At 37.6% G+C, this 14,857-nt stretch overlaps 1 protein-coding gene across 3 annotated transcripts in view; it reads right to left on the bottom strand.

The window, feature by feature from the left end:
- Nucleotides 1-14,857, bottom strand: part of prkcbb (protein kinase C, beta b) — a 93,008-nt gene that overhangs the window by 49,827 nt on the left and 28,324 nt on the right. For all 3 annotated transcript variants that reach the window (XR_003598681.1, XM_028042144.1, XM_028042145.1), the window contains exon 3: nucleotides 5,600-5,682. Coding sequence is in view for 2 of the 3 variants with exons in the window: in XM_028042144.1 (XP_027897945.1) it covers nucleotides 5,600-5,682 (83 nt within the window). In the remaining variant the exon portion in view is untranslated. The remainder of the gene's footprint in view (nucleotides 1-5,599; nucleotides 5,683-14,857) is intronic.

Here is a 14,857-nt window from a genome sequence, read left to right as displayed (position 1 = left end):
GTATGTCTCCACCATCTTAGCATATTTGGAGACTTTTTATAACTCAAGCTCAGTTAGATTGGGTGAAGAGCACCGATTTTCAAGTTTTCACAGATCTCAATCGAATTTAGGTATGAACTTTGACTGGGCCATTTAACATGGATTTCCTTTGCTTAACCATTGTATGATGATGACATTCTTGATCTCTCTACTGAGTTATATGGTGTTGCTTTTTTTCCCAGTAATGTTCTTAAACAAACTGCTAAGGCTTCACAGATTCATACTGTGGTCAAAATACTCACATTTGGACTCTACAGTATTTATTAATTTAGTGACATTCTAAAGACTAATGGCCATAGAGGAATTTACTTAGAGGTGTCAGAGTGAAGGGGCATGACTCACTCAACTCTTACACTTAACTCATTCAAGTTAAATAAGTGAGTTGATTTAAAATTCTGCCAACATTGAAGTTTGTGATAAAATGAGGATGAGTTCAAGGGATATGAATACTTTTATTGTACTGTCATTCTCAAATAACATCTAAGAATTGCAAAACAAAAAGTAAAAAATTTCTGACTAAAGTAATTTAGGTTATTCATCTCATGTACATAAACATCTGGTAAATAAATCACTGTAAACTGTTAAACTGTGTACTGTGAGTGCTTGATGGATCATTTTCATGTTATGGTCTACAGTCATTACAGTGAGAGTTTTTGACTATTTCTGCAGTGAAGAGAGAATACCACCTGCACACTCTTTGTCTTCCTATTGTCTGTGACTAAATCATTTCTGCACATTAACATTCATAAGTTGCTTTTAACCGTACATTAGAGGTTTTACGTGGGAGTGTGGAGGGCGGGCCATATCTCCAGGTGGACTGTGATTTCTTAGGGGAACACTGCCTTCAGGTTTCGGCATCATTTTACTCTGAATCAAAGGGCCTGTTTTCTTAATAAAACCCCTAATATGCTCCCCCTCAATTCTCAAACAACAAAAAGGCGATTATAGTTATTTTGATGTTTTGTCGAGACTGATATTGGTTACGTTCTTTGAGGTGAAAATTGTACAACAAATCCTCTTTATGAAAATATATTTAAATGTGGAACCAGGGAGGGGGGGGAAACACAGTCTATTTTTGTCTGCTGTCTATCAAGCGCCCACGTGAGTTCATGCATGTGTGAAACCTGCAACCGCAGTGGACAGAATACACACCTGCATCTGAGCTCTGTGGTAGTACAGATGTCCAGAGGGAAGCGACACATTCTCAGTTCTTGTGAATGTTCAGAACTTTCAACTCAAAAGTCAGAACAAATTATATGCCTGAATTGTTGCTCTAGTCTGCATTTGTCCTGGGACTTAATGTAGCATTTTGACCATTGCCTCAGTTATACTCAACATCTTCAAATTATAGGAATGTCTTAGTATGTCGTTAAGTTTGAATCATTTTCATATCTTAATTTTTCTTTTCTCGTCTTTCAGAGGAAGAAATGAGCAGCTAGGAGGTACAGTTACATTCAGTTCAATGTTTTGTCCAACAAAATGGCCTAATTGGAAATTGCCTCATAACCCTTCTGAGATTGATCTCTAAGGTCAATGTTTTCCGAGTGTGTAAACAAACATCTCTACGCTCCAGTGCAGCAAACAGCTAAAACTCCTAGATTTACAAAAGTAGCTGTTTTGACAGTTATGAAAACTTTCATACAACCATACATTTAAGGTATGCATTATAAGGTCCATATTTTATTTATTTTTTTACTTATTTCCATGTCGATGTCTATCCTTTCCCCCTCTATCCATTCCTTTGTTTTATCACAGCACTCTCCTGTCCAATTATATTTCCTGCCAATGGCACTAGTCATCTCCCGCCAACACAAAATCAAACACATGCTGTCATGTTATTGGAAATACTCTGTGATAGACAGGCTTCAGAGTCACTTAGTTGGTGAAGCAAAAATTTATTTTCTTCCTTGAAATTATCCACACTGGAAACTTTTAAAACACACCTATGCCCATTTTAGTCATATTTAAAATAAATGTTAACTGTGCAGCACATTAATGATGGTAATAATAATAATAATAATAATAATAATAATATACATTTTATTTAAATGTGCTTTTCAAAACACTCAAGGATACAATGCATATTGTACAAACAAGTTAAAAACAACAAGTTAACTACCAGCAACTTAGATAAATAAAACATTTCTTCTCTGTAAAGTAATGCTGGTTGCCTGACAATGTGATGTTAGCTTGTAAATTAGCTGCATTACAAGCCATGCTATTTATTTTACCTGCAGACGTGCCAACTTTTGTAGCATTTTGCATTATGTTTGTTTCAAAACAGAGTAATAATTTTTTATCATTTTCATCATTTTTTTCCCCATCACTGGTAAAAGTTTAAGCAAATTCCTCTATCCAGCCACAGAACACAAGAGACAGCTTGACGTAACAGGTGGCAAAGGGCAAATATTCCTTTACATCTAAAATGCAAAAACTGTTATATCCTGTGTAAGCTTTTTTCTGCAGTTTTGAAACCATAATTTTTACGCCTGTACCGCTGAACCTTGAAACCATAAATCAGTTCATGTCCGACACGACATCTGTAAAACGTGCCCAGATGTTCTATACCATTAGCAAGCTGTGGGCCTGAAATGTAGGTTTCATTAGAGGACATCATCCCTCGACTTCTCCCACAGGGAACCCATTCTATTAACCCAGATCTATAATTGAATTCTTCTTTTATACATACATAGCTGATGGAAGGGAAGAAAAATGAGAGGTAGTATGGGAATTAAGGAACTACAGACAGAGAGATGATCTTGCGCAAACCAGGATGAACTGTTTTTAGATTTGACTGCATCACTCTAAACAACATTATACATCTGTTTCTAAACTGATGTACATCTTGGTTATTTTCCTTCCTCTCGGTAGGAGCTCTTATGCACAGATACAAGTCCTCCGCTCCATTTCCATCTCTAATAATAAAGTAAGCAACTAGTTTGGAGCAGAGCTAGCCTACATTCCCAGGTCATAAGGTCATGAACTTATTAAAGAAACAATATGATGATGGTGACACGGCCCCATAATTAAGAGCAGAAGAGTCCTGGGTGGATGAGCTTTTAAAATAGACAACGTATGCGGCGTTTTCAGGTTTGGTTTAAAGGGAGACAAGTGGGAGATATTTTCATACAAGGGGAGAGCTACAGTACATGTCTACCAAATATAGCAATGTTCAAGTGTCAGAAATGAAGCCGGTGGAAAATAGAAAGAAGATGATGAGGTGGATGGTGAGATGTGAAGTGACAAATGGAAAAAAAAAACAACAGAAGCTTAATGCTGGCTTAAAAATAAGAGATGCCCAAGAGGAGATTTTTGGATTAGTTCTTTAATCAGTTAAAAAAAATATAGAAAAAAAGCAGATGAATAATCAAATACTCATTATATGTTTCACCCTATAGGAGATTAGTTTATTTTTTATTTGAATAATAAAATATATGGTAAATTGAAGGTCACTTATTTATATCAGCAAAACTTGGCATTTTATCTGGGATGTGTAAAATGCATCCCAGGTAACTTCTTTGTATTTTTTGCAACATGCGGTTTTCTTTAGTAGTTTTGTCTTTAACTTGATGTTGCAAGTCTGAACTGGATGGATTAAACCCAAACGCGTAACATGACGTCAGACTAATGTGATGACAAACATTGTGCACTAGTTGGTCTCGTGCTTGTCAAAAGCAGTGACTTTTTTCTGGTTTGTGTTGTGTAATACTGGACCAGACGGTTTTATGATTTTGTGATGGAAACAGAAAAAGTGGCGTGCCGAACCTCACCGACCAATGCCGTACCGCTCAGTGTAACCGAGGCATTAGAGACAAACATAACAATCATGTTTTTTTTTTTTTACCATGAATGCTAGGGAAGAACATGAAACAAGCCTTGCATTAAGACTGTGGTGAATAAGCTTATATAAAATGGACTTTTGCAATATTTAATACAGAAAAGTTTAAAATTTTGAGTTTCTAAAAAAACAGATGCTGGCAAAGAGATGAAGAAGAAATGTTGAAGAAAGAGCTTGGACCTTTGTGAGTTTCTGAAACTAAAATGATAAAAGAGACGCTATTTGAATCATGGCACCAAGAAAGAAATGCTAAAGCAGTCAGGTGAAACACGGGAAAAAATAACAGAGGTTGGTTTTAGACACAGATACAGCCTCATCAGTCAGAAAACCAATAGGCAAACACAAGTGCTTCCTCTGGAGGCATCTACGCTCATCAGGCTGAAAGGGCACTCCAGAGGGAGGTGCAAACAGGTGGAACTTGAGAAGGGTTTTTCAAGCCCACTAACGAGAAAAGGCCAAATCATTAGTTTCCCTGAGATGAGAACGTTTCGTTTCTTGAAGATCCGTGATCGAGCGCTTCTTAGAATGCTTTAAGAGTAGAATGACAACAAAGAGCCCGAGTTCTCTGAAATCGCAGAAATCTTCCTGGACTGTATGTGTTAAGTTTTACTCAGTGATGAAACTATAGACTCACTTCCTGACATAGCTTCTTTCTATAGCATATTGACAGCAGAGTCAAAAAATGTTAAAGAAAGTCCCATTAGTCATATGACAGTAATAAATTTACTGAGAAAAGTAGAAACGAAATAAGTAAAAAGGTTTATGCAATCACTGCTTCTACTACTTAACACATATTTCTTGACGCATATAGTGACTTGCAAAAGAATTTATATTTCTTGAACTTTTATGCATATTTTCCCATTACAACCACAACCTTCAATGGATTTTATTGACCATTCAAGGTCAATGAAATCCATTTTATTGGATTTTATTGATATATGTGATCTTATACGATCACATATCGTATAAGATATGTGGTCTTATGCGAACGTGTTCTCGTATGTACCTCCTTTTACCCCCGACTGAAATAAAGTGAAACTAATCGTCTTCAAAAGCCATCTAATTAGTTCATAGACCTGAGAGGTTTTTTAGAAAACACAAGTAAACAAACTGCAATGTGAAGATCAGACAACAGACAGGATAGGAATAAAGTTGTGGAGAAGAAAAGAAGAAGGACGAGCAAGAAATACAATATTTTAAACCTTGAACATTGCACAGAGCACTGTTCAATCCACTACCTGAAGGTGAAAAGAGTATGACGCAGCTGAAAACCTACCAAACATAACCATGTAACAGGATTGAGTCAAGAAGGTCATTAATCAGAAAAGCAGCCAAATAAAATGCGGCTTCTCGGGTAACTCTCGAGGAATTGAAGGCACATTTGGTTCTGGTTGAAGAACCTCCTGATAGGTTCACAAATCTTATGGAAAAGTGGCAAAAGACTTCAGACTGAGGTGGAATTTCACCTTTGAGCAGGTCATGAACCCTAAGCATACAGCCAGAGTTACAATACAATGGTTTAGAGCAAAGATTTTCCAGGTGTTGCAATGATCTTGCCTAATTCCAGACCTAAACTTACTCGACAATATTTTATTTTTCACCTGTTAAAAATGTTTTAAAAATCACACATCTTTCCATTTCAGTTTACAATTTTGCATTACCTCCTGGTGGAATGTTGAAAATCTGAGGGATGTATAATTTTAATAATCTGACTGTACTCACATCTGAGGCAGGTCCTTTGTCCGCGCCTGGACAAGAGAAAGTGACAAACTCATGGCAGCGTTTATGAACCACGAAACAGCACACTGTGAAAAGAGTGTGAGAGAGAAAAAATGCATCAAAATTCAATGTGAAAATTTCACATTTATTAAATTTCTCTCACAACAGTTGTCAGTAATATACAACATGTTAAATTCTCCCAAAACGAGCCTCAACACTGCATTCTGAAACTAAAATGGAAACCAAAACGTATCAAAAGAAGAAGAAAAAAATGGGTTCTGTACGATTTAGATTAAACTGAGCTGGAACAACACTTCTCAAACACCACATGTGTATTATTAGTCTCTCACTGAGGATGGAGAGGTCTATTTCCCCTTTTCTTTCAGCTTAAATTACTAATACCTTCAAAAAAAAGGCAAAGAGGAAAGGCAAGTATATCTGTACACCACCATTATATACAAGACAGATTAAAGTGTTTAACCACAAAAGAAAATGCAGTGAAAAAACTTCACTAAATGCATGAAACAAAATGAAAAAGTAATTTAAATGAAGAGCAAGCATTTACTCTTAAGCAGAAAGTGACAAAGCCTTACTGCTTATTAAAAACACTCGTTGAGTTCAAAACTCTCATAAAGGAGACGTGCTGACGTTCATCCCCTCTAAAATGGCCTCTCCTTCCGTTTTGTTTCATTTCAAAGAGCAGATATTATCTAATGCAGTTATAAAGTGTAAAATGGCGCTCAATTTCAATTCTTCTTGGCAATTACTCAAATAGTGATCCAGAAATAAATTGTAGCTTGTCAGCTACAACAAAATGGTCATGCATGGCCAAATTTATAGAGGCGTCCCCCTTCCTCTTTTGAAAATAAAAAAATGCAAACAAAGAGGAATAACAGCAGCTAAAATAAGCTTCATTTGCGGGCAACCTGTCTATAATATAGTGACACTTAAATAAAACCATGGTGCGAGTAGAAGACGTTTCGCTTAGCATCACCTCACTGCGCTGTGTTATATTGTTGCAGCTCTTTGATGACAAACTTTAAAGGGTCCAATTACAGATTTTTTGCCTTTTAATGACTTCCTTCCAGGAGAAATGAGACTAAAAAGCTCTTGATGCGAAAGCACTTTTGACTTGACACAAATGTTTTTATTGAAATTAAGGCAAATTACAGATGCTCTTAGGGAGACTTCTTGACTGTAGTGACTTCACTCTTGGAAGCAGCACTTATATCAGAGTATTTAAAAGCTCAAGTAGTGGAACAAAAGGATTCTGTGGGTCTGTCTTAACACCTACACTGTCTTTTTGTAACTCCTGCAGCATTGTCATTTAGTCAGACGGCCTATTGGACGCACAATAGGCACCATCTCCTTATCACAAGATTCCTTTCTGTTTATGGGTTTATGGGCAAGCCTTACACTTTTTCCTCCCTGGGGTCCTCCGATTTGCAGAAAAACAACAAGGATCTACATCAAAGAAATCTTATGCAATCTGCAGCCAAATGAGATGAAAAGCGTGACACGGTTCCACTTTCCAGGTTGGTAACAATCAGCGAAGCACAAACGTGGAAGCGCTGATGCACAACGAGCCTGTCATCTCCACCCCGATCAGTGACAGCTCCACTTGACAACCAAGACAAACACAGAAGGGTAATAATATCACAGACAGACGTAGAGAAAAGGTTCATACAAAAATGCCCTGGAATCCATATGAGGAATGACAGAAAGGCCCAAAGAGATGTACTGAATGTGCAAACAGGTTTCACGAAAGCTCAAGTCAATCCAGGTTACATCACACTAATCTGTTCACATGATATTAGTTACAGCATTTTAAATTTTTTTAAAGATTGTGCCTTTCCAGCTGATTGTTTTATACACTTATTGACACTAAGCATGTAGCAGCAACACATACAATCTACTCTGACCATAACATTGATACATTTGGAAATCTTTAACAAGATTTATGGCATGAATGTTATGTTTTTGCTAATTTTGGCCAGATTTTTTGAACAAAAATAGATTTGTGATTTTAGTCATTTTGAAGGTCATTTCCGATAAGGTTTTGTTGCTGATCTAAAGGGAGCATACTATGTGTTTTCACAGAGTATACAATTTTCATAGAGTCATTTCATAGCACAATCAACTCAATTTGTTACCTTCAGCTGGTCTGGAAATGCTGTAAACACCAAAAATAACTTAAAAGAAACTTGACTTTGCATGATAGCCATGAAATGGGCCTCTGTCTCTTTAAGAACCTCCTAGTCTTTCCAGTGCATCATCGGAACAACTCTTCTCCATGATGACATTTACAATCATTCTTAGGAGAATTGAACTGAGAAGTAATTTGTGTGATGAGCTCAGCAGACGTGCAGTTCTAGATTTTGTTTAATCGCTGCTGCCGCTTGTGTAGGAGGATTATGGTGCTCTGTGGGGCAGGAGCTGGGCTGGAGACTGAAGGTCCTAGGCAAAATGTTGGGTATGTGGGGGATGCATTGTATGAGGAAGCATTAACCATGTGAGATTCAAGCCTTTCTCAAATACGCATGAAAAAAAATCAAAGCCAAACTCCAGGTATGTTCTTCATGAGAGAATCACATAAGAACATGATATAAAACTCAAAAATGTTGATTTTGCTTAATACCAACCCTTTAAAGAAATCCTTTGTTCCAGATTTATCTTTACTACTTGGTTAGGTTTATTAATTTAATAATTGGTAATTATGTGGAAAAGACTGTAGGTTGTTTGGACTAAAGTAAAAAGTAAATTATTAACATTTGTGGCATAATTAATAGTTTGTAAATTGGTGTTTACGATTGCAAAGTTGTTAGTTTCAACTAGAAGAAGCTTGGCAGAAAGTTATACAAATTGGTTTTTTTTATTGGAGACAGGTTGTCAAAATTAGTTTTAAATAAAAAATAAAAATACGTACAAGAATACCTTCTGTCAGAGCGAAACTGTAAGAGCATCAAACACTGTTTATCCAGAGTTGTCATTTACATGTGATTGTGAATATTTTTAAAAGCCCATCAACCGTATACAAACAGTTGACTGACAGATATGTGATTATTATATCACTCCTTATGGACATATTTACTGTCAATAATGAGTTCAGACAGCAGATGCAGAGGCAGATTAAAATGTGGACAAATTAGATGAAAGAACTGGGAGGGGAAAAAAAAAAAAGCCCACCACATATCCACACAGAAAACGAGTTCCGGGACACTGGGCTGCATCCTTATGCACCAATTTGCACCATGCTTCGGCAGCAGATCAAGGTTAATTTTAATCATGTTAACATTTACTTCAAAAAAAGATAATTGGTGTGTTGGACCTCCGTATCTTCAGCCTGAGGGAGACAATGCAGTAGGCCACGTCGGCCTACTGTATTGAAGATGAACTTGCCTGCCTACAAGATGATTCAGTGTTAGTAAACCACGCTTGGGAGAATGTGCTCAAAATGTTTCTCACTGCCAACAGACACTCACTTTAAAATCAAGATAATGTGCAGTCTCATGGTAACTAGGGAATACGTCTCAGCATGTTCAGAACATTAAAACGATAAAAAACAAACATTTCGGATGTTACAACATACTGTACGTCCTGAGCTGGCAGGTAGAGACGTAAAGGTGTGCCAAGGATTTAACGAGGTTTCACTGAAACCAGGAATACGGAGCACATAACACGGAGCACAGTTTTAAAGTCCCTACGCTGGCTCCCTGTAGCTCAAAGGATAGACTTTAAAATACTGTTGCTAGTTTAAAAATCCCTGAATGGTTGTAGCATCACAATACATTAAAGATCTACTGCTGCTGTTCTATCAACAGGTCTTCTGGTTCTGGTTCTGCTCTGCATCCCCAGAACCAGAACCAAACATGGAGAAGCAGCATTCAGCTTCTATGAATTACAAACAAATTTGCAGAAAACTGCAAGACAGCTGAAACACTGAGTTCCTTTATGTCAAGCCTAAAAACACCCCCGTTTAGAGCCGCCTTTGATTCAAAACTGGACCATTGATTAATATATTTGATGTGTATTTGTGCTTTATAATTTTGGCTTTTAATGAAATGTAGCGTTTATCGCAGTTAGATAATTGTTTACTGCATTATGTTTTTAATGGTGTAAACTTAACTTGACTTATGAAAGTAGCTGTGCAATATTTTTTTTACTTCCAAAGTATTATGTAAACATAGATATACTGGATATCAATAGTGCTTACATTAATTTTCTAGTCACAAAAACAAATTATTTTTTGATATATAACATGACCTATCCTTAATGAGGTCCTATCCTTGAATAAATTTACCTCAGAGACCAGATACCACATCATATCTAACTGAATTCTTCTCACAGGTTCTGAGCAGAGGGAGAATAATTAACACAGAACACGTTCTCCACTCTAACGCACATTACAACACACATGTGCACCTGAATGGTACTTCACTCCCACGCAATATTCACTCTCTGGTTACACCACCTACACACAGTAATGATACTGTACTGCACACATACACACAGAAAACCTCCCCCTCGCTCAAACGACATGAGATTGAAAACAGAACGTGCAGGTGGAGGGATGCGAGTACATCTAGGACTGGTGTGAGCTGTTCGCACAGATTGCTTCAAGGCGACTGCTCTTTTTGGGCTACTGCTACTGCCAAATACTTAACAAAGCACACAGTCACACACACACACACACATACGCATAATGATGGTACTAAAACTGCTGCGTGTTCTCCATGGTACGATTTGGAGGTCAAACCAAACATCACATCTGAACAAAAATAGCGCCGGGTCTGAAATGTGATCGTATTTTCTGTAACCAGAATAATTACTGATCGCTTTATCTAATATTTACAAAAAAAATCCAATTGTCTGACCCCATGCTTTTAAAAAAATGGATGATGGAACGGATCTAATTGCATGAATACAGAGTAGCGGGTTGAAGACATACAGTAGGTGGCTAAGAAGGAATAATTATAAACAATCTTGTGGATTTGAAGGGAGTCTTTCAATCTGGTTTGGTAAATTTCTTCAGGTGAAGAATGGCTTTATTTTTAAATTACTGAACGCAAAGAAGGATGTTTATTTTTCCTTTTTTGATGATGACGCACAGAAAGCCAAATAAATATGAAATCTGATGTTGTTCCAGTAGACACAATTTAACCCAGTATTTACAGCAACAATATAAGAATAGAAATAACCTTTTTATTTCATTGCGCGACATAAAATCTGACTAAACTTTTGCTATTTTAGGTCAGAAAGGGCCCTGGAGCATACGGACTGCTAGACCAGGACCAGTAAGGCTGCACAGCTGAGTTAGCTAACATCTTTTCCTCCAACTTGTTATTACCTACAATACGGTCTAACACTAAGCGACATTCGTTAACTCCGGAGCGCCCCAAGGGTGTGTTAAGCTCACTACTTTACAATTTTTTCACACCATTCCTCCAGCTGAATGTCGTGAAATTTGCTGAAATGATCAACAACGACACACCGTACAGGGCCAAGGTAGCCGCATCGTGTGACGACAATAACATCAAGAGGACAACAAAAATAATCCAGAATTTCCACAAGAACTGACAAAACCACTCCACGACAATAACATCAAGACAACAACAAAACTCTCGCCGCTGGAAGCGAGATGGTGGAGAACATTACTAACTTGAAATAGACCTGACTTGGAGCAAAACATTTCCTCAGATGTGGGTAAAATAAAGCAACGCATAGGCTGTACTCCTTGAGGAAGTTGAGGAGTATGCTAATCCCAAAGCAGTTGATGGTAAATATTTTGTAACTTTGCCATAAACACGTTTTAATTTATGGGTTTTTAGTACGTTTTGCCAGCTGCACCAAGATTATCAGCAGGCTCTCCAGGAGGTGGTAAAAACAGCATAGAAGATTTTTTTTTTCATCAGAAATCTCCCTTCGTTTTCTCAGAAAAATCCACAAAAGATATGCACAATCACCTCCACCGAGCGAATCCTCTGTTCCATCTGATACCCTCAGGCATTAGGTACAGGCCCATACGTGCCTGAACCACCAGACTGGCCTACAAACTGTTCCTTCAGGCAGTGAGGCTGCTAAAACTCCCTCTTCATATTTACATTGTCTTTGATACAGCATATGTAAATATCTGGTTTCAATTGTTCCTCATTTGAAAAATGAGCATTCCAAATCAAAATGTTGTCTGCCATTTTCTATAGAGCTAATAATAGCGATCAGACGTTTGCTAGCTCTTTCCATTTTTTGTTTACTTTAACATCTGAACTGGTTCTAGTTTTACCTGTTTGCTACTTGCTTTACTTTAAAAACATTCCACATTTAAGAAGTGAAGATGTGACACATATTTCCTGATAGCAGTATTAGATTTAATTCAGGATAAAGTGAGGGGGTTACAGGATTATTTCCATCGATGCATCAAAATAATCATGCCTATGTCCATTTCTTAGAGCTCTGTTTTGTATTCTCTTCTCATAAATTTCTGCTCTCTCCCACGCAAATTCTAGTTTCACACATCAACATTCTCTGTCCTGCATATTTTTTGCATATTTCAACACTTCATCTAGCTCAACAATGCGACTGCATGAGTTCATGCAACATTTATGTTGATAAAAAAACAATAATTCTTGCTCCTCACAGTTAGGAGGAATCGGCAAATACTCACAGACGCCAACTTATTGTATGACATAATGTATACTAATGTCTTCTTTGCTGCTATTTCAATGTGAGTTTTAATGTGGAATGAGAAATTGGTCTCTATCCAAAGGGAGAGCATGCCACTGCTTGCTCAGCCATCACCACCATTTACAGAGCAGATTCTGGCTTCTGTGGATAATAATTTATTTTTTATAAACAATACATGATGTAACATTAATAAATAATGTGAATAACTGTAATCTTTATCTTAAAAAACATCAACAGAATGAAACGATACCCTAAGCCTCAAACATCTAACTGAGAACAGGTCTATCAGTCATGGGAAGTTTGAATAGGTCACAACAACAAGCCTCCAAGGCCATAACCATCTAAATTAAATGACAGCCTGAGTAAGGACAGCATTCATCAAAGATTTTTTTTCCCCAAAAATCAGAAATCTCCCTCCGTTGTCTCAGAAAAATCCACAAAAGATATGCACAATCACCTCCACCGAGCGAATCCTCTGTTCCATCTGATACCCTCAGGTAGTAGGTACAGGCCCATACATGCCTGAACCACCAGACTGGCCTACAAACTGTACCATCAGGCAGTGAGGCTGCTAAAACTCCCCCTTCATATTTACATTGTCTTTGATACAGCATATGTAAATATCTGGTTTCAATTGTTCTTCATTTGAAAAATGAGCATTCCAACTCAAAATGTTGTCACGACTTCTGCCATTTTCTATAGAGCTAATCATCATCTTTCACACCTTCCTCCGACCTCTTGTCAGGACTGCTCTTGAAGTCTTTCCATGCCATTCTTTTCCAAACAATACACACAGATGAACACATGAACAAACACGGATCACCCCTATGCTGGTGAGCCTTTGCCAGGATTGCACTGAGAAGTGCCTTTTATATGATGAGCTCAGTATGTAAGAGGAGTCAAAGATTTTGACAAAAAAAAACCCACCTTAAAACTGCACATAATAAAATAATTCTCTGAATGTAAAAAGCTATTAGAGGGCCAAAGATTTTCATCTGTAACTGTTTTAAAAGGCAAATCTATTAAGTATCGACTCAGGGGTGAAGTAGTAAAAATGGAAGCCCCAATTTTCAGATTTGCATCAATGGTTTTCTGTTTACTGCTGCACGTTTACAAGCAAGCATAGCTGACTGACACGCTTGCAGTCACAAAACCACTGAGCCTGTGGCTTGAAATATTCACAGTTTTGCATGTTTTCTCAATCTATGAGCACCAGTCGCCCGCCGTTATTACCCAACAACTAATAGTCAATCGATATGAACTTCCCATCATGCTCCCTGTATTAGGGTGCTGTGAACAAACTGCTGCTTGAACCTCCTCTAGTTGAAGCGTCTGCTTTACTGTTGGAGCCAACAAGCTAATATTTTGGGTTTACACTGTCTTGAGTAAAGATAAATAAATTAAGTCTTTTGCCTTGAATGAACAGGATGTGTGAGATTTCAGTCATGACACTCTTATTTCCTTTGTGCGATATTTATCAGCATCATCTATTTTTAACCTATTCTTTCCACAATTTGTGATCTCCTGCTCCTTTTTTTGCTTATTTTCATTTGCATTATTTTCCACCGATCTCTTCTCCTCTTGTTGCTCCAGTATATTCTCTTCATGAAATGTTGACAGATCACGGCTGTTGTACGCAGCGTTTCCCTCTAATGAACTGCCAACATGTGTGTATTTGTGTGTGCTTGTGAAACGTAGTGATAAGCTGTGCAACGATGTCCCAGATTTAAATGCTGTCGGATTCTGCAGCCATGTTTAGAGTGACAGAGATTTCTATTTTCTAACGTCTCTCAACATAAAGCCTTGTTAATGCGTCATAAATAAGTTTTTATATAAGCGTAGGCAAACACCGTGTTCTGTGGTTCAGTTCGTGATCATGATCTAAACATTTGGTTGGACATGGATAAAAAAAAAACAACATACCAGGCCATACAAGAATATCCTTAAAACAGCATGATGATGCCACCATCATATTTTAATGTTCTTCGCCAAATTTGATTTGTTTTTTACAGTTTTGACTTTGGAAATAAATACTGCTTTTTTCGGACTATAAGCCACTACTTTTTTCCCACGGTTTGAACCATGCAGCTTGGAGCCCGGTGCGGCTTTTCTGTGGATCTTTCTTCAGCCACCAGGGGGCTCTTTAGCAGGAAGTGAATCATTGGAAGTCAAAATTGAAAATCAAAGAAGAAAGTGCTAATTTTCATTTAGAACAAGCACATGGTAGCACCAGGCACGACGGAGAAATGTTTTCAAACTCATATGATGCAGCTTTTAAGTTGAGGGCTATCAATCTGGCAGTACAGGAGGGAAATAGAGCCGCTGTACGTAAACTCGGCGTGAATGAAACCATGGTTCGGAGTTAGAGACGGATTAAGGACGCAGCCCTCTACTGCGTCCTTAAGGAAAACTGAGAGCGGCGGAGATATCAGCAGGTTATAGCCCAGTGCGGCTTATATGTACGTTTAAATTATTATTTTTTTTTAATTGTAGGTGCGGCTTATAGTATAGTGCGCTCTATAGTTTGGAAAATACGGTAAGTAAAAAGTATTAAAACAAATACATGCATTTAGGATGTTA

Source organism: Xiphophorus couchianus, chromosome 16 (genome assembly GCF_001444195.1).
Source record: "Xiphophorus couchianus chromosome 16, X_couchianus-1.0, whole genome shotgun sequence".
Classification (NCBI taxonomy): domain Eukaryota; kingdom Metazoa; phylum Chordata; class Actinopteri; order Cyprinodontiformes; family Poeciliidae; genus Xiphophorus; species Xiphophorus couchianus.
The sequence above is the reverse complement of the archived record's forward strand: the minus strand, read 5'-3'. Positions and strand labels throughout refer to the sequence as shown.